This window comes from Ambystoma mexicanum, chromosome 12 (assembly GCF_040938575.1).
Source record: "Ambystoma mexicanum isolate Mex_15411 chromosome 12, UKY_AmexF1_1, whole genome shotgun sequence".
In the NCBI taxonomy this organism is placed as follows: domain Eukaryota; kingdom Metazoa; phylum Chordata; class Amphibia; order Caudata; family Ambystomatidae; genus Ambystoma; species Ambystoma mexicanum.
In genome coordinates, this window is record NC_090936.1 from 1,234,830,540 (window position 1) to 1,234,848,761 (window position 18,222).

The 18,222-nt window shown below is 46.0% G+C and overlaps 1 protein-coding gene across 3 annotated transcripts in view; it reads left to right on the top strand.

Annotated features, from left to right (window-relative positions):
- The window catches only part of NT5DC3 (5'-nucleotidase domain containing 3), a 1,183,405-nt gene that overhangs the window by 921,407 nt on the left and 243,776 nt on the right, over positions 1 to 18,222 (top strand). Inside the window, exons 14-15 of one of the 3 annotated variants that reach the window (XM_069629920.1) lie at positions 91 to 305; positions 8,414 to 10,748. The exons of 1 other annotated variant lie outside the window; for it this stretch is intronic. In XM_069629920.1, coding sequence (XP_069486021.1) covers positions 91 to 305; positions 8,414 to 8,427 — 229 coding nt within the window. In that variant the 3' untranslated portion in view covers positions 8,428 to 10,748. Of the gene's footprint in view, positions 1 to 90; positions 10,749 to 18,222 lie in introns of those variants that run through there. One more of the 3 variants, XM_069629922.1, reaches the window with a different exon arrangement.

The window sequence follows — 18,222 nt, forward strand, 5'->3', positions numbered from 1 at the left end:
CCTCTTGGGCCAGTTTGTAAGGCTGCTAGAGAAAGCTCTAATGTTGCGTGACCTATTGAATTAATTGGTGAAACATCGCTCTCTTTTCAGGGTAACCACCAGGAAAATCTTCAACCCCCAGTTTGGAAGCATCTTCCGGACAGACCATAACCCTACCTATTTCTTGCGACGCTTGTCCCGATTTGCTGACCTTTACATGGCGTCGCTGAGCTGCCTGTTGAACTATGACGCCCACCACACGTTCTATCCGAGAAGAACTCCCCTACAGCACGAGGTCCCGGTCTGGTCTGATCAGCTCTGCACCGGTACTTTCCGAATTCCATTCTTACGGGAGATGGCCCAGACCAAATAGTGGCTTCTTTTGCACCAAACACTATCAGTGGCCCAAAGTGTGGGGACATGAAGACGTTCTATTCAGTGACGTTTTTAAAGAAAATCCTTTTAGCGGTCCTCTGATCAAAGCGTTTGTATTTTCATCTGTGTTGGCATCGCTCAAGTTCCTGATAACACATTCTGGATGGAGTTGCTGGTAATCTGCCCGCTTTAGCTGTGGTGTGAGGAGTGTGTGGTCAGAAGCCATGCAGACCCAGTAGGTGCACACATTCCTACACGCTTTCATTTATTTAAGGATGGGAGTGTAAGTACTTAGATATCTCAGTGTTTTACGATTGTGATTTGTCAGTGATACAAAGGTCAGACCGGTTTCCCTTTTTTAGTAAACGATCAAAACCTAAGAAGAACAAACTTTTCTCCAAAGCAGCTAAAATAGCAGTTTTGGGCTCATGGCAGGTGTCCCGCTAGCCATCCATGGTTTCGCGTCCTGCCAAGTAGCCTTTTCATTGCATTTGCAGACATCCAATTGAGGTCTCAAGAAGCACCATGCTTAGGTTTTCTAAATACCAGTGTAGGCCACGGACTCAACCTAGAATTGGCGTTAAAGGCAAACAGCAGATCTGGCTTCACTCTATCTCCAAACCTCGCAAGACTGGTCAGCTTTCTTCAGCACAGCCTTGATGAAGTTGCACCGCTGCAGGTGCCAAGTAACAGTTCTTGCTCTTCTGCTGTATACTGTTCCCCAATTCAATGGCCCTCAAACGACCAAGGATGGAAGGCTGCTCTCGGCCTCCTCAATCCTGTGCCTTGAGAACTCCATGCAGACCACAGCAGGAAATGTGCAACCCTCACTGGCCTTTGGGTTTCAACACTATGTTCAAGGCACTGGAATGTCTTTGGAGCCCCAATGGCACAAGAGGGCTGCCTGGCTTTCACACTTATAAATACAGACCGGGCGATGGACTAAGGGAGGAATTCAGTAGTCTTTGGTTGTTTAGGGTGGGAAAGAAACACAATAAAAAGCTCTGAACCAAAATTGCGCAATAGTCTGTGGGGGTAGGGGGGGTCTGTTCTTGTGGCCCATTAAATGGTTTAGGCACCCACAGAAACTGACTTAAATTGAACACAAACGTGCACACTCACCCCCCCCCCTTTCAGACCTCCCCCACTTTTTACTCCCACACTCCACCCATAAGCACTCCCCAGTAAGACTATCCTAACATGCTCTGCACTAGGATCAAGAACCTGCACACTTTTGGAATCTTTCTAGCCTCACATGGAACGTTGCTAGGGAATCGGCGAATGTGAAATATATAAACTTTACTGCTTATCACTTTCATGACATCTCGCAACCCATTGCCATGACCCATTCCTCGCCAATAAAATCAAAATTATGCTGTTCTTGTTCCAACCTCCACCCTGCCCACTTGCCCCTCCTTAATCTCTCCCACCTCCCTGTGGAAACTCGCCACCATCCTTCAATTAGCTTTACTATGGTCATTGGAGTCCCTCTGCCCATTAATAGCACTTCATCACCATTCTCCACTCCTCTCTGCACGCAGGCACCTGCCCAACGGTCACACGTGTTTTGTGGGTTCCCACACTCCATAATCATGCAGTTGCCAGTCATTCTGCCCAGCTACTGCCCTGTGTCCCTGCCCCCATGCCTCTTTCCTACAGAAAGAACCAGTTTATACCTCTTGATCCCAATCCTGGCTACTGAGTTAGAGAATGTCTGACCATCAACTCCTTGCTGATTCCGGTGGGTAATGGATGCTGCACAAAGATGCCTGTGTCTTCCCTCCCACAACTCGTATGCCAGCGAAGAGCTCTCACTTATTCTTTCATTCCCAGGCTTTGTACTTGAGAGTTAGTTGCCATAAAGGTCTTGTAAAGAACCGGTCAAATCTGATCTAGTCCAAGGAAGGAATAACTGTGTAATGTCCTGCTCTTAATTGAATGGCGTTTAGGTGAGGTGCTTTATTTCAGGCAACTCCCCTTTGTTGCTGGAGCCTCAGCGCCCTGTCTCCCTGCGGGCTTCAGGCAGCTTCCATCTTTGGTTATGGTTTAGGAAACAAGCTGGCTTATTTCAAGATCATATCATATGTTGGTTAACCTGAAATCCTCCATCCCAAACTCTCCCCCTAACGTGTTGGTCAAAGCTTGATGTCCGATGTTGGCCTTGATTCACTGAGGATCTGTGAAGTCAAAAGAAATGCAGACAAATTATTTGAACTGCCAGATGCAGAACAGTGCACAGGTCATCACTTCACGTGTGCATTTCTTGGAGTCTACGTGCCAGTGCATTTCATCATGAAAAACCTTAAGTGTCCTTTTCTGATTAAATGGAAACATAAGAAAACCTCGGTCTATTCATGTGGGGTGGAAATGCATGACAGCTAGCAGTGAATCAGATTGATGCTTTCCAGAGGTAAAACAAACAATGCACAGAAGGGTCAGACATCAACCGTGCATGCATTGCACATCCATCTGAGTCTGTTCCACACATGCACAGTCGAATGAGTGGCTTTTCCGTACCTTTCGATGTGCACATTCAGATAACCTTAGTGAATCCCCTGTCATTTTGAGCACATTTTCCACTTGTTGGAAAATGTTTTGTGAAATGGTCCCTTAGAATTCAAGTCTTCTTTAGATCAATGACACCCCCAGTTTACAGGTTATTTGGGGGGTTGCTCTTTTTTTTGTGTGTAGTTGATGTTGGTGTTTCAAGAAGGTTGAGATATTGTTTGTGTCCCTATAGATGAACAATTTCGGAGTGGCTTTGCGCTAAGGTGGGTGTCTTCTTTCTCTAGGGCAGAAAGCAAAAACTTGCAAGGGGTTTCCCTTCTTCCCCCTTTATAGGCACCCCAGCTTTGGAAGACCTCAACTTGCCAATTGCTGACCCTAGTATCCCCCTGTACTGGGGAAGACTTCAGGAGCCTGCTGAAGTGTTGTATGTGTGAGGAAGGGGCACTTTCTCCATCTCGCCCAGCACCTTATCTAAGCCCCCTTCGCAGGTGTGTCTCTGAGACATGGATTGTCTGCAGAGTTTGCTTCTGGGCGATCCCTCACAGCCCTATCACTGAGACTCTGCTGCCTCCTTGTAGAGTGTTCACTGAAGCCTGCCCACCAGCATGTATGTGTGTGCTCCTACACGCCCTCATTGCACGCAGCCTCTTGTTCATGTGGGTGTCACATTCACATAAAACTGATGGTCAATAAGCACAGTGATGGCATCGAGACATCTGTCTCTGCCCTGCTAGCCTTCTATGCTGCGAGTGAGCGCAGTACAGGTTAGCACGCTATGGCTGTCCATGCAGACAGGTGACCTAATGGGATAGTACAGGCTTTCCTTGGATGCTCCCATGTTAATCAAGGAGTCCCTTTCGAGTTTGACTAAAAAGTTGAGTGCATCTATTACACTCCACATCAGAAGCAGGGAATAAGCTTCTACACTCCGGTCAAACACTCGAGATCAGCCCTTTCTTGTAGACTTTCACTTAAAGGCTTGCAACCCAAGACAGTCCTGGCACTTGGAGCAGGCCCCGGAGCGCCTAGAGCTTGAGTAGAGCATCAGGACTCATTTGCCCTAATGGGGAGGGCCCTGGATTGTAAGGTTCTAGTGGTTAAGAAGATGCGTTACCAATCTATGCTGTTCATCACAGCTATGTTTAAGGTTTGGGTAACGTGTCTTTCGTCTTCAGCCCCTAAATTATGCAGTGTAAAATGGACATAAACCAGGGCTCCCTATGCCCCCCACAACCGTTATTGGGGTTTTTGCTTCTAAATCGAGACATAGCCACAAGCTCTAGATATTCCGGTTTGACTTTTTTTTGTACTTTGCTTCATCATTATGCTGTTAAGGTGTCTGAAATTAAGAAGCCCCCTAGTGGTGGCTTTGGACAGTACCTGATCGTCCTTTGTTAAATTGTTTCATATACTAACTGCACAGGTGCTGCTGACTTTGGTTATCAAAGCTCTGCATGTTCTGTTAGCTTGAGAGGTCGCCTCTACACATCTCCAGAGCATGGCTACCCTTTCCATTCTAGAGTCCTCCATTCTCTGGCTAGAGATAGCGCCCCCTGCTGCAGCACTGCTGCCGGCATTGACTTCATTCCAAGACAAACAGTTTTCAGTATACAATCTAAACCCCTTAGTGACATCACAGGAAGTGATAACACATGATATGTGATGTCAGCCGCAAGCCATTGTATGGTCTTTTTTTAGAACACTTTATTATTATTATTATTAGGGGTATTGTGACAAATCTGGCGATGTCGCCGATTCTTCCCCCCATGTGGCCATGGTGAGGCAGCCTGTGGGGAACTGAGGGAAGCTGGAGTCTTCCTCACTGGGGGTACCAAGAAGACAAGCGTGCCTCCCAAAAAGGGGGACAAATCTTGAGCGCCAGGGAAATCGATAAACCCTCACTAGAACAGATCAGCTGGGGGGCCGCCTAGAGAAGACCGCAAGAGCCCAGGGGAAGCAGGGAAGCATGAGAAGCCTACCAGTGTTGCAGAGGACCAGAACCCTCGCAGACCAAGTACAGAGGTTTGCGGAGGGGGACCAGGAAGGCACAGGAGACCACAGAGGCTGTGGTTGGGAAGGGGTGAAAGAGCACCCCAAGAAACAGAGAGAGGCCTGGCAGGAAAGTGAAACGGGCCTAGTTAAGAGACATTATAAAGCTGAAAGAGGGGTTTGGGACCCATATGAAAGCAGGGAAGTCACATGAGAGTACCGAAGAGTGAAGGACCCATTGAAGTATAAGGACGCATGCAAAGCAGCTGCTGAGCTGCAAGACACACCTGAGGGAAGAGCCTGGGACACACGTAGAGGGGTCTAGGACCCAAGGCAGTCCCTGGCAGGAGAGTACACCAAGGCTGCCAGCTGAACTGTCTTCCTGTCAGGCTCGAAGTCTACTTTGTTGTCCGCGGAAGCTGCTGAACCCCCGTAGTACCCCACCAATGCTTCCCTCCCAACTGATTTTAATACTGTTGAGCTGCAAGCACTCCTAAGGCAAAAGGGGAATAGGGACAAAATAATAAACAGGTCTGGATAATCTTGCTCTGCTATGACCGTCTCTTAACCTAAGAAAGGAAAACAAAACAGCATGTAATGGTCACTAACCTTTCTAATGCTGAAATCTCCTCCTCAATCATTACACAAACTTAGCCAACACACCATACCTGTCTCTCCTCTTCTAAAGCTTAGAGGAGTGTAAATTCTGTGGAATACTTATGGGGAATTTTCAGTGACGTGGACTCTTCTGATGGATTTGCTGCTTGGAAAGACAGATGTCCAGGATGCATTCCAACCTTGCCAGTGACAATTCTAGAGTTAGAGTTCCTTAGAAGCTCAGAAATACTTTTGTCTTAATCAACTTCTTTGTTGCTCTGGAAGTGCAATGTGTGTCTATGTAAGCTTTAGATTATTATATACCAGGACCTGTAGGCTATGTTAATGCTGCTTCATATCTCATAACATTCTCATTAGCTAATTGGTGCTTGAAAAATGTAACATTGCTCTTTAAAATTCTGAAATAGATTTAAGCCCAGAAGGCTCTCACCATAGCTCATCAGATTGGTCACTGTAACTCGCCTTATTGTGCAAGTGCAGAACAAGTAGTCTGTTCACAAAAACAAAGAAAACAGAATTGCTCGACACGCGCGTGGAACGAAAAGCGTCTCTGAAGACGAGCAGACACAAGAAAGCAGACTTGTAATCCTTGTTCGCGGATACACGAGAACAGTGTTCCTGTTGATGCGTACCTACACGGAAATAAATGAATCACTCGCCACGCATGCGCGGAACGTAAAGTGTCTCTGAAGGCGAACAGATGCAAGAAAACAGATTAGTAATCCTTGATCGCGCACACGCAAGGAGATCTGTTTTTCTGTTGATGCGTACGTATGTTGAAGAGTCTGTCGGAGAATTCCGAGATTTGATGCCCGCGCGCAATCAACAAAATAAATCCTCTGAACACTGTCACTTGCGCAGACAGTGCAAGACTTTCAGCACGACGCGCCCATAACGTAAGCACTAAAAAATTCGTAGTACTCACAATATTTAACGCGACTCAACACCCGTTAAAGTACGAGGCTAGAAAACAGCTTTCAAAGGCTCGAGCATGACTCTTCAATTGTTCAAGTTGTAAAGCAAAGCTACACTGCAATCAGCAGGGTAAAACAGTAATGGCACTCAACTCTTAAGTCTAGAACAGCTTCAGTTAAAAAATCATAGCCCTACAGGATTACTTTAAATAAAATATTAATGAACTGAACTCCACATTAATAAACTATGAACAGTTTATATTTAATTTCTTAAGTAGAACTTTTAAAGTCACTTGGCTTGCTTCTTACCTTCATCTGGTAATGTCTCCAGACTGGTACAGATTTGCTCCAGGCTCCCTCCTGTTCCAAATCAACTCAAAAAGACCAAAAGGCCCAGTCTCCAATAACTAGTCACTGAGCTGAGCACAAAGGTCATCTCCTGCTGGGCTGCTGACAATGAAAGGCTGTTTAGAATGTTCAAGCTATGCCTTTCTTACACTCCAAGCCAATCAGTGAGCCTGCTTGGAATCTCCATCTTGGCTTGGGAAGCTCTCCACACTCTGTACCTGAAGGTTAAGGCCCATCCCAAAGACATAGGAAACACATACTCACACAAACACCATTCGCCCTGACACTTCCAAGACACAGTACCTGGGGGAAGGAGGAACCAGGTTGGCTTGTTAGAATCCTGAGAAGCCAAGAGAGGAGACGGGTCCTCTTGGTACTGTGAACTTTGTGGCAAGCCAGGAAAGGAGAAACCTCTTGGCATTGCAAAAACTGTGACCAGGTAGAAGGAGTCCTTCCCTCTGGCGTTGCCTAGAGATCTTTGTGTTGGAACTTTGAACTTTTTTGCTTTGATTGAACCTGGAACTTTATGTTGGCCCTTTTGAGGAAAACTGAAACCCGGAGATGGGTCATTCCTCTGGACCAGGAAGCCCCATAATCCCTTTATTAGTTGCAAGTGTGAGGGATGGAAATATGCAGTTAGACACAGCACGGTGGACTATTTGGATTTCAACTGGACATCCTGACAGAGGCCTTGGTCTTTTTCTTGACGTAGGGCAAGATGGGCTTTTCTTTTTCTTTTGCTGGTCTAAATAAGTCTTTAACAATAAAACAGACCACCACTATGTCAGTACCCTACCTCTGCATCTCTACAGTATTTGTTTAGCGCGGACCCAGCTTTGGGAAGCAACAGAGTACTTTACAATCATAGAAGAAAGAACAAGGTTAAGGAGCAGTGAAAAAAGGCAATCTGGGCTAGCAACATGGGAATAGGTTAATTTGTCGGCAATGGATCTGCAAGTAACCAGGCGGGAAAACAGTAGGGATCCGCTCACCCAGTCCCAGGTATGGGGAGAATGAACAGTGAGAGAACCTAGGTGTTAGCTAAGAGCCATTCCTTGCACTCTAGGCCACAACATGTTAATTAACAGTGACAGATAGTTTCCTCAAGCAAGAAACCCTTAAACCTAGCACATGCTAAGGGCATAATGACTTAGAATGGATCATGTATGCAGTTGGATTACTGGGATTGCAAACAGCAACATAGTTGTCAACAAGTCACTGCAATGACAGTTTTCCATTAACCGTGCAAGCTGGTGTATTTTAATGTTGCAGCATGCAAGTCCCTGCCTTCCTGTGGTGTCCCATTCTGTAGCGCTCTGTATATCATCTGGGCCCGTCCTTTTGTATCTAGTTAGCCAGCTACTGTACAGGTCTACTCACCCAGGTGAATTTAAAATTGGATATGCCACCCCCAAGTTTTTAATTATCATAGATTTTGCAACAACCGCAGTGTGCGTGAGTGACCACATGCATTATTTATATATTAGTTAAAAATCAAGCCCCTACTCGTTGGTGTAGGTATGGCTCTTGATGTGTGCTCATTGCATGCTGCGTGAGGCGTTCACAGAGCATGCATGCATAACGTTCATCCTGCACTGAGAACTGTTACTTATCCATACGCATTGCCTGCAGAATATTGTTACCTGAACACTGCTTTACTCGGTTCTTTTTTTCTCTTTGAGGCAGCACAGTCTAGTGCTTAGAGCACAGGCCCTAGGAGTCAGAAGTACCAGATCTCTCATCCAGACTTGGCAACTGATGTTGTGTGTGACCTTGGGCATGTCGCTTTATCTCTGTTTAACTCGGTTTACTCAGCTGCGACGTGACAGTAGATTGTAAGCTCTCTGTGGCCTGAAACCATATATTGTTGCCTGGAGACACTGCAGAAGCTTATGATTGTTATATTATGTTTACTTTTGTACTGCTATCCACACTGTTTCCATACTGCTATAGAGCTGCTTGAATATATGTATTCTGTATCTTATAATATTGCCTTGAGTGGGGAAAGCAATGTTGCTGTATTAAATTAATCGTTCATTTGAAAGAGACCTGGGCCCAGTGGTTAGGATGATTGGTATCGCAGCACTGACTCCATTCTAACTAAACTTGCATGTGGGCTTCACAATACTATGTTCTCACCTGCTGATTGGGAGAAGTTAGGCTTTCCTCACATAACACGTTCTAAAATGGTGATGGGACTAGTGGATGACCTACTAGCTTCCCTACGAGGATTAAGAGTGCTATCTGGTGTTATGCCATGGGCAAGTCAGGTGTGACCATGCGGAAAAGAAAATACCACAAGTCCAAAGAACGAAAGAACGCTTTTTATAGCGGGGTGCCAGAATGTAGGATTGAACATGGGGAATCGGTGCGCGAGCTATGATATTGAAAGAGGGAGATACAGAATTATAGATGAGTGGATCATGAGTTACGGGAGGCGTGCGTTCTCCAGCCGGGTAAGCATTAAGAGTCTCGCAAGATCCCCTTAAGGCAAGAGTGTTTTAATCTGCATTCAGGTACTAAAAGAGTATTGTTTTTGATTGTTTTCTTTTTAACAAATGTAGACACTATGTTCATTGATGAAGTTTGTATTTTTGAATGGAACCATGTGAGAAATATTTTAATCACAATGTTTTTGTAATTTTTTACACAAGGTTTGAACCAATTCTATAATATGTTTGTAGAGGCTTGTAGAAGGGTTGCCATGGGCTATGTAGATAATGTGTTCTTATTTATGATTGGTTGATGTATTAATCGGTGCCTCTGATTCTTGAATGTAAGCGGGTCCACTACCCGTCAATATACTTTGCAAGGTGACCTGTTAGCAGAGTCCTCTGTTTCTTAAATGTAAGTGGGTCTGCCACGTATGCGTATACTTCGCAATGTCACCTGTTAGCAGAGACCTCTGTTTCTTAAATGCAAGTGGGTCTGCCACGTATGCGTATACTTCGCAATGTCACCTGTTAGCAGAGACCTCTGTTTCTTAAATGTAAGTGGGTCTGCCACGTATGCGTATACTTCGCAATGTCACCTGTTAGCAGAGACCTCTGTTTCTTAAATGTAAGTGGGTCTGCCACGTATGCGTATACTTCGCAATGTCACCTGTTAGCAGAGACCTCTGTTTCTTAAATGTAAGTGGGTCTGCCACGTATGCGTATACTTCGCAATGTCACCTGTTAGCAGAGACCTCTGTTTCTTAAATGTAAGTGGGTCTGCCACGTATGCGTATACTTCGCAATGTCACCTGTTAGCAGAGACCTCTGTTTCTTAAATGTAAGTGGGTCTGCCACGTATGCGTATACTTCGCAATGTCACCTGTTAGCAGAGACCTCTGTTTCTTAAATGTAAGTGGGTCTGCCACGTATGCGTATACTTCGCAATGTCACCTGTTAGCAGAGACCTCTGTTTCTTAAATGTAAGTGGGTCTGCCACGTATGCGTATACTTCGCAATGTCACCTATTAGCAGAGACCTCTGTTTCTTAAATGTAAGTGGGTCTGCCACGTATGCGTATACTTCGCAATGTCACCTGTTAGCAGAGACCTCTGTTTCTTAAATGTAAGCGGGTCTGCTATGCATGAGTATACTTTGCGAGGTGTCCTGTTAGCGGAGACCTCTGATTCTTAAATGTAAGCGGGTCTGCCACGTATGCGTATACTTTGCAAGGTGAGCTGTTAACAAAGACCTCTGATTCTTAAATGTAAGCGGGTCTGCCACGTATAAGTAGATTTTGCAAGGTGACCTGTCAGTAGAGGCTCCAGTTTGCAACTCAGTAGAATGTAGTAAAGTTAGCAGTGTTTAAAAATAATAAATTATGTCCATGAACATTTATTAGGAATTCAATGACATGCACTATATTACCTGCTGCTGAGATCCTGGACAAGTATTCATCAAGAGCATTCAAACCGATATATTAATGACAAATACATATATTGTGTTTGCAATATCAAGAAAACCTCTTTTCTGTGTCCTGGAAAGGTACTGCCATAAACGGCCAAATAAAATAATTGTGTTTTCACTTTGGAGTTGTCCTCATTCTATTTTGTGAAAAAGAGTTTTGAAAGCTTGCCATTAGAATATTTGTTTAGGAGGTAGGCTCGGACAGGCCTATAGGGCAATAAGGCAATGCCCAAACTAAAAACGCAAAATGCTAGTTTGGGGCAGTTTTTTTGTGTCAAAGTGGGCCAGTTTGATGAGTTACTTCACTGTGTGGATAGTCATTTTGACCAGTGTTGCTGAAACATTTTCTTTAAAATGTACAATTTGCCTCACATTTTCCCCAAAAACGTTCCCTTGGGTACTATTTAAACAGTTTGTCACAAAAATAATGAATTGCCATGTGCAACTGTGGGCACATTTTCATTGTGGCCCCAGTCCGACTGTTTGGAGGGACCATCTGATTACACCACAGGGTTGTTTCAGGCTGCAAGCTTAAGTGTTTTCAAAGAAACTTGAGGCTCTAGAGAGAAGGCAAGGCCATATTAGTAGGAAGTAGGAATGTCAGAAGATAGGTAAGAAGAGAGGACGCTGAACAAAGGAATGCCTGTTGCCGGTCAGGTTCAGGTCCTGTCCAGACCCTAGCAAACAAACTCTAGTTGTGCAAAAGCTGCACCAATACGCACAAGATGAGCCAAGAGATCCCATATTGGATGTGAAACTTAATGCAAAAGGCCTGCAGTGCATAAGCACGAATGGCCCAGGCTATAATGAGCCATTACATCCCTTCACAACCTTATTTTCCCCTCTGACTTCATCACACCCTCCCCCAAGACATAGTACCATGGGGGTCTCTTGACGGCTATCTTATACTACAGCAGCACCTCATCACCTCTTGAGCCACTGCTGCTAGTTTAGTCTCCCTAAAATCTGTAAGAATTCCTATTCATCAACTACCATTCTACAAAAAATGTAAGCTCCACCCTGTTCCTTGATCCTGTTGACAACATCCTCCACTTCACCACCCGCTCATTGGACAATGCTCCCTCCTGTCTCACCACCTTTATGCCGGCTCACTTCCCATGTACAAGCATCCCTTCTGAAAGTTCCTTCTCCTCGTCTTCAACTCTGTTCTTGGCCTTGCCCCCCCGACCCCTCTCCCTCTACTCCACTGCTCGCACCTTTGCATCTAGTACCCTCTTGCTTCCAATCCACTTTCCTCCTTGCCCCTTCCACTGAAATTTGCCATCCTAGACATCAAAAGTACCAATTAAATTGGCCCCAAAGCGCCACTTCCTACAACTCAAAAGAGCACCCACCCTGTAACATTCTTTCCCTTAAACCTACCCCCCATCATCACTAATCTTACTGTCGCCCACTTGCAAATATCCCTCCCTTACCATTCCATTTCTCCTGTTCACTCTGTCTGATTGATTACCTGTATCTGGTTTTTACCCCATCACCATCCGGTTATGTATCAATTTTTGTATTTTTGTTTGTGCATTTGTAAGACGCCTATACAACAAATGGTGTTTCAAGGTGCCACAGGGCACATCAGTTGGGGGGGGGGAGGGGGACAAGGGAGAAAGATAACAAAAAACAGTCCTACTAGGCATTGTGACATTCGAATTGTGCAAGTGCAGTCCCAATAAGTGCAAAGGGAGTGGGGGGGTCAGGAGGGGGTGCTGGTCAGCGCAATGTGAAGTGTTAGGTTGGGAGGGGAAGTGCAGGTTAGAGAGTGCAAGAGAAAAAAAGGGGGTTGGAGGAGGGTGGAAAGAAGCCGCAAGTGCTGAGGAGGCCAGGAGGGCAAGTGCAAGGGATTGCATGGGGTGCAGGAGAGAGGGTCCACATGCTAAGTGCAAGGGGGGTGGACTGGGAGAGGACCTGGAGTCCTGTAGAACTCAGAGGGAGCCAGGCAGCCAGTCATTAAGGCAGAGGGGCTGTTAGCAGGGGAGGGGGCGAGGGTAGGAAGAAGAGAAAATGAAGGTCTTGAGGAGCTTCCGTAATTCAAGGAGATCTGGCTCAAGCCTGAGAGGGGCAGGGAGACCGAAGGGCTCTAGCAGGGAGTTATTTAGGAAGGGAGTGTTGGATGTAGCAGGGTCCCAGGCCCCAGAAAGCCTTGTGGATGATAAGGGGTTAGACACGACCCACTGACCTACACGGTTCAGAGTGAGACAAGCCCCATTAGGAGAAATTCTAACAGGCTAAGGGGGGTGGTGGGCCTCTTAATATCCCCACACAATCACCATATTTTGCTTAATACACATAGTATATGCATGCGAACAAGCACGCTATTTTGTTAGCAATAGTTGGAACAGAAGGCCTGCAAAGCAAAGAGATATTCAGCACGTTAGACTGCATGGAGGAGCCTGATTGAAAAAACCACAGTGAGATAGGCTGTGCTTCCAACCCCAAAGAAACCCACCTTTGTTGTACAGGATGTTGCCAATGTGTTTATTCAGAAGGAATGTGCCGTGCAAGGCCATGAGACAGCGGCAGCCGCCTCAATGTACATGCTTATCGTGGCCTGACTAAAGCAGACCCCCCCCCTAATTCCACGATTGAGGATGACCCCAGCCCAACAACCGTAAACTAAATGGCCATCAAGAGATCCAAAAAAAATATGGCTGTGCCATTGTAAGTTCATAACAACATGATTTGTAATGCGTGGTACAGGGAGGAATACATTATATTTCAAAACGAGGGTGGAAACCTTGGGTGCAGACGATGCGATAAGGAATGAATGGAGGGTGTGTGGGTAGGAAGATCTAAGCCTCTCAGGTGCGAGTTTCTTGGGCCTCTTTCCCTAGCGGGTTGTATTTTCTCTGGCCTGATCGATCAGGGGCGTGCCTTCAATGATACAGACAGTCTTTAACTCGAGCCAGTGGAGAGATTTTAGGGCTGGAGAGATGCGATCCCTGGGGGCTGAGGCCAAGGATAAGTCTTGTAGTACAATTCTGGTTTAGTTGAAGGGGGTTAAGGGAGGATAAAGGAAGATTGGGGAAGAGGATGTTGCTGTAGCCCAGCCAAGAAAGGACCAGAACTCTGGAGACATTGACTTTCAGGGGAAGGTTAGGAACGGAAGAATGCCTCTGAGAAGGTGCAGATGATAGTGGGACTTCTTGGCAAGGTCCCCATTGTGAGGAGAGGAGGAGAAAGAACAGTCATAGATGACACTGAGGTTTTTTTGCCTCACCCAAGGGTTTGGGGTGGGGGTGGCCCATAGAGGGCGGACAGAGGGTAGGAGGGAGCTGGGGTCTCAATGTGAAGGATTTCTGTCTTACTGGCATTGAGGGAGAGCTCATTAGCAGCACACCATGCCTGAATAGCAAACAGGCATGAGAGTGGTGGAAGACGATGAAGTGGGGGGAAGTTTGAAGAAGGGCCACATGTCGTGTGCATAACACTGAACGTGAGGAGAGAAGGAGGAGATCAGATGGGCAAGGTAGATGTTGAAGAGCCACGGCGAGAGGATAGATCCTTGATGGATGCCACAGGGGGAGAGGGTGATAGGGGAGAGAGAATGGCCCAGTTGATCTTGGGAAGGACGGTCACGGAGCTGATTAGTCAGGGTGGCATGATTGACTGTCAAAGGCAGAGGAAAGATCCAGAAGGATAAGAGATGTAGAATTGGAGTCGAGATTTGAGAGCAAGTCTTCACAGGTGTTCAGAAGAGCAGTTTCTGTGCTTATGGCTGCTCTGAAGCCAGACTGGTGGTCGTGGAGACAACCAACAGATTCTGTGTGTTGAATTAGTTGGGAGATGGCCAGCTTCTCCAGGAGTTTGCCTAGTAAGGGGGTAATGGAGAAAGGACGGCAGTAGTTAGCAGGGCAGGAGGGGACAGCAGTGGGCTTTTTGAGGAGAGGATGCACAAGGGAGTTCTTGAGTGGTAGCGAGAAGGAGCCAGTGGCAAAGGAATGAATGCCGAAATCAGCAAAGGCTGGCGCAAGGGAGGCAATGTTGTCCTTGATAGTTCTGGTGGAGCAGGGTAGCACCTGTTTGGGGGAGACTTTCATAGAGTGGACTTGCCTAGAGGCCTCATCCGTCCTATGGGTGGGAAAGAGGAGAGTAAAGGGGGGACAGGGAGCCCAAGAGAAGATTGAGAGCTGGGGAGGGATGAGGGAGGATAATAGAGGTGAGTGAGGACAAGATGTCCCGAGTTTTGGTTAAAAAGTGAGAGGCCAGTGAAGTACAGAGGGTCATTGAAGGCAGGAGAGAAGTGGAGACTGTAGTAGGATTAGCAAGTTCCTTGCACATTTTAAACAGTTTACCAGAGTGGTTAGTGGCCCCAGAGATGCAGTCTTGGAAATGAGCCATCCTCTTCGAGCGGGTGGAGAATCTGTAGTGCCTTTGGAGCAGGCGGAAGGCCAGTCTCAGAGGATGTGCATGATGCCCACCTCAGCTCAGCCCCTCTGCACTTGCGTTTCAGAGCGGCTAGGTCGGAATCATACCAGTGTTGTGCTTCAGGGCAGGCTTCATGCGGATCCTCATAACAGGGGCAAGGATGTCCAGGGTGTTGGTGATAAAGAGATGAAGATTATCCCTCTCACCATTTCTCTCTCCTGGAGGGATCGCTTTCTCTATTCCTACCAGCTCACCCTCTCTACCCCTCAGGCCAAGCCTACTCCCGCACTGCCACCCACCTTCTCGGTTATCCGACATGTTCTTTCCCCTGTCATGAGGATCCGCTTGAAGCCCAAAGACCAGTGCAACTCCTGATAAGACTCAGACCCCGTCACCCTCAAACGCAAGTGCAGGGTAGCTGAAAGGAAATGGCGTGCTTCTGGTTCATCCTCTGACAAACCGGCCTGCTGTCTGCTCCAAAGGCAATACTGGCTCTCTGTCCGCACCAAGAAGAGAGCTCACATCCAAGCCTGCATCTCTGCGGCATCTAACAACTAGGCCGAACTCTTTAAAATCTGCAAGGAACTACCCAATCCAGCTGCACGGCCCTGGCTGCTCATTTCATCTCTAAAACTCAGGACATCCTGTCCTCTCTCTTCCTCCTCCCTGTAATCCCTGCTCTTCCTCTGGTCCATCTTTGGCCACCTCTCCTCCTTCCTTCTCTTCCTTTCCCCTGTTCTCCCCAGACGAGGTTTCTAGACAAGGCCGATCTATGAAAGTATCATCAAAATAGGTTCATCCCTGTTCCTCCAAAACCATCAAGGACCATATTGACTCCCGGGCTCCTCCTATGGCCGACTTCTGCAACTACTCTTTCACCAATGGAGTCTTCCCTTCCCCCCTGAAGCATTCCCTTGTGCATCCTCTTCTTAAGAAACCCTCCGCCGACCCGTCCTGCCCTTTCCTTGGCAAACTCCTGGAAAAGCTGGCCATCTCCCAGCTTAATCTTCACACTGAATCTGTTGGTTGTCTTCATGACCATCAGTCTGGCTTTAGAGCTGCCAGAAGCACGGAAACTGCTATCCTGAACATCCATGAAGACCTGCTCTCCAACCTTGATTCCAACACCCCCTGTGTCTTCATCTTACTTCTCTCTTCTGCCATTGACACGGGCAACCATGCGATCCTGCTCAACCGTCTCCGTGATAACCTGGTATCACTTGTCAGGCCCAGGCTTGGCTGACTTCTTTCCTCTATGGTCGATCCTCCCAGGTCCAACTTGGGTCCTTCCTCTGCTTTATCTCTATTTCTACCTGTGGTATTCCCCAGGGGTCTAACCTCTCTCCCTGGTTGTTCAACTAACAACACAATTACAACTATTAACAAATCACAATTCTTAATTGCCATCCAGATTTAAATCTCTTAAAATTCTGACCACTTGTGTGGTCAAGAATATTTCATTACCAGATGATGTTCTAAGCCAAAATTCATCCATGCCTAACCACCGAACATCATGAACAAATCTTTTAAGTCTGGCGACTCTGAAATCCCAGGTGCCTAAACACCTAGATAACAAATGTTTCATCGTTTGTTTTTCTTTAGCATCACATTTATCACAACAATGATCAGAAAGGTCTTTGTCTCTAACATATCGAATTTCTAAAGTAGGGAGTACGTTCAATCTAAATCTTAGAGTTCCCTTGTTCTCGGGTCCAGATATTTGGTCAGATAGGGAGGTAAAACCGCCCTCTTTTTACCCATAGCGGAAAATGATATTGACAACTTAGCCCTCCTCATCTTTTCTCCTGTTTCTAGCCAATCCCAAGTTTTCAACCGCTCTTTTACTTTTGTTGGATTTTGTATGAGGAGTTGTAATGTACAATCTGATTTAATCAGTAGCTCTGTACATCTGAGCTTTAATTTTTCAAGGAACCGATTACCATTACAATGCATTAGGAGCGAAAAGTCCTCGTACAGTGAACCCTTTGGAGGATCCAAGAGTGACCTGTACAGGGAAATCCACTTCCACTCCAGCCACGATCTTAGGGAGGAGAGACCCAATTCATATCTGAGGGACACAACAGGAACGCAGTTTGGGACGGATAATGTTTTTTTTCCAAAGCTTTGCCTCTCTTATATCCCAATTCAAGTCCATCGAGAGCAAATTTGTATCCATACCGAACAGAATAACAGGAACCACCTTTCCTAGATATAATTTCACTAATGGTAATATTGAAAATGTACATAACCTTGTTCGTATCCTTTTCATCTGAGACCCTAACTTAATAGTTTTTAAACTAATAGTTTCAAGTAGATGGATTTTCGTTGGGTATGATTTAATTGTTGATCCCAAATAGATAAGCTCAGAGACAACATCAATGGGGAGGCGATCCAGTTCCCATAAATAATTCTTTATTCTTCTGTTCGGATGTTTAAATATCAGGATCTTGGACTTTTTTGGATTTATCGTAAGATCGTTATTTCGGGCAAAAGCCTCCAATGCAGACAACAGGAATTGGAGTCCGACCTGAGAGTGATCCAGTACCACCACGTTATCAGCATATGCCAACCAGCTGATTTTAGTTGAGCCGATGCACAGCAATACTAAACCACTTCCATTTAGATGTTGATCGAGGTCCGCCATAAAGAGGATAAAAAGCAAAGACGCTATTAAGCAGCCCTGGCGAACCCCTCTATCAACCCGTATCGGTCCAGTTAGTAAGCCCTCCCTGGATAATCTAACTCTCATCTTGGTATTTTGATGTCATTCTATCAAGATGAATATAAGATTAGATGAAACCCCCAAAGCATGCAATTTCTTCCACAAGAGACACCTGTTAAGTGTCAAAGGCTTGGGAGAGGTCAATCCAAGCCCCAAAGAGAGGCAAGCCGCCCTTCTGTCCAGAGTCTGCATTCAAACAGCTGAGAACCAAACCATTAAGGCAGGTGGATAGTCCCTTCCTGAAAACCAGTTTGCTGTTTTGGTATGATTTCATTTAATTTAGCCCATTCCTCCAACTCCCTTAGTATTTGTCCGACAAAGATTTTACTGTCGGCATCTAGTAGCGAAATTGGTCGATAGTTAGAGGGCAAGAGTCTATCCGCTTTTTTATAGATCAGGATCATGATCGAATTTTTCCACGATTCTGGGAGTTCTTTTAGCGTGATTATTTAATCAAATGGCAGTTTAAGAACCTGAGCCCACAACGCGG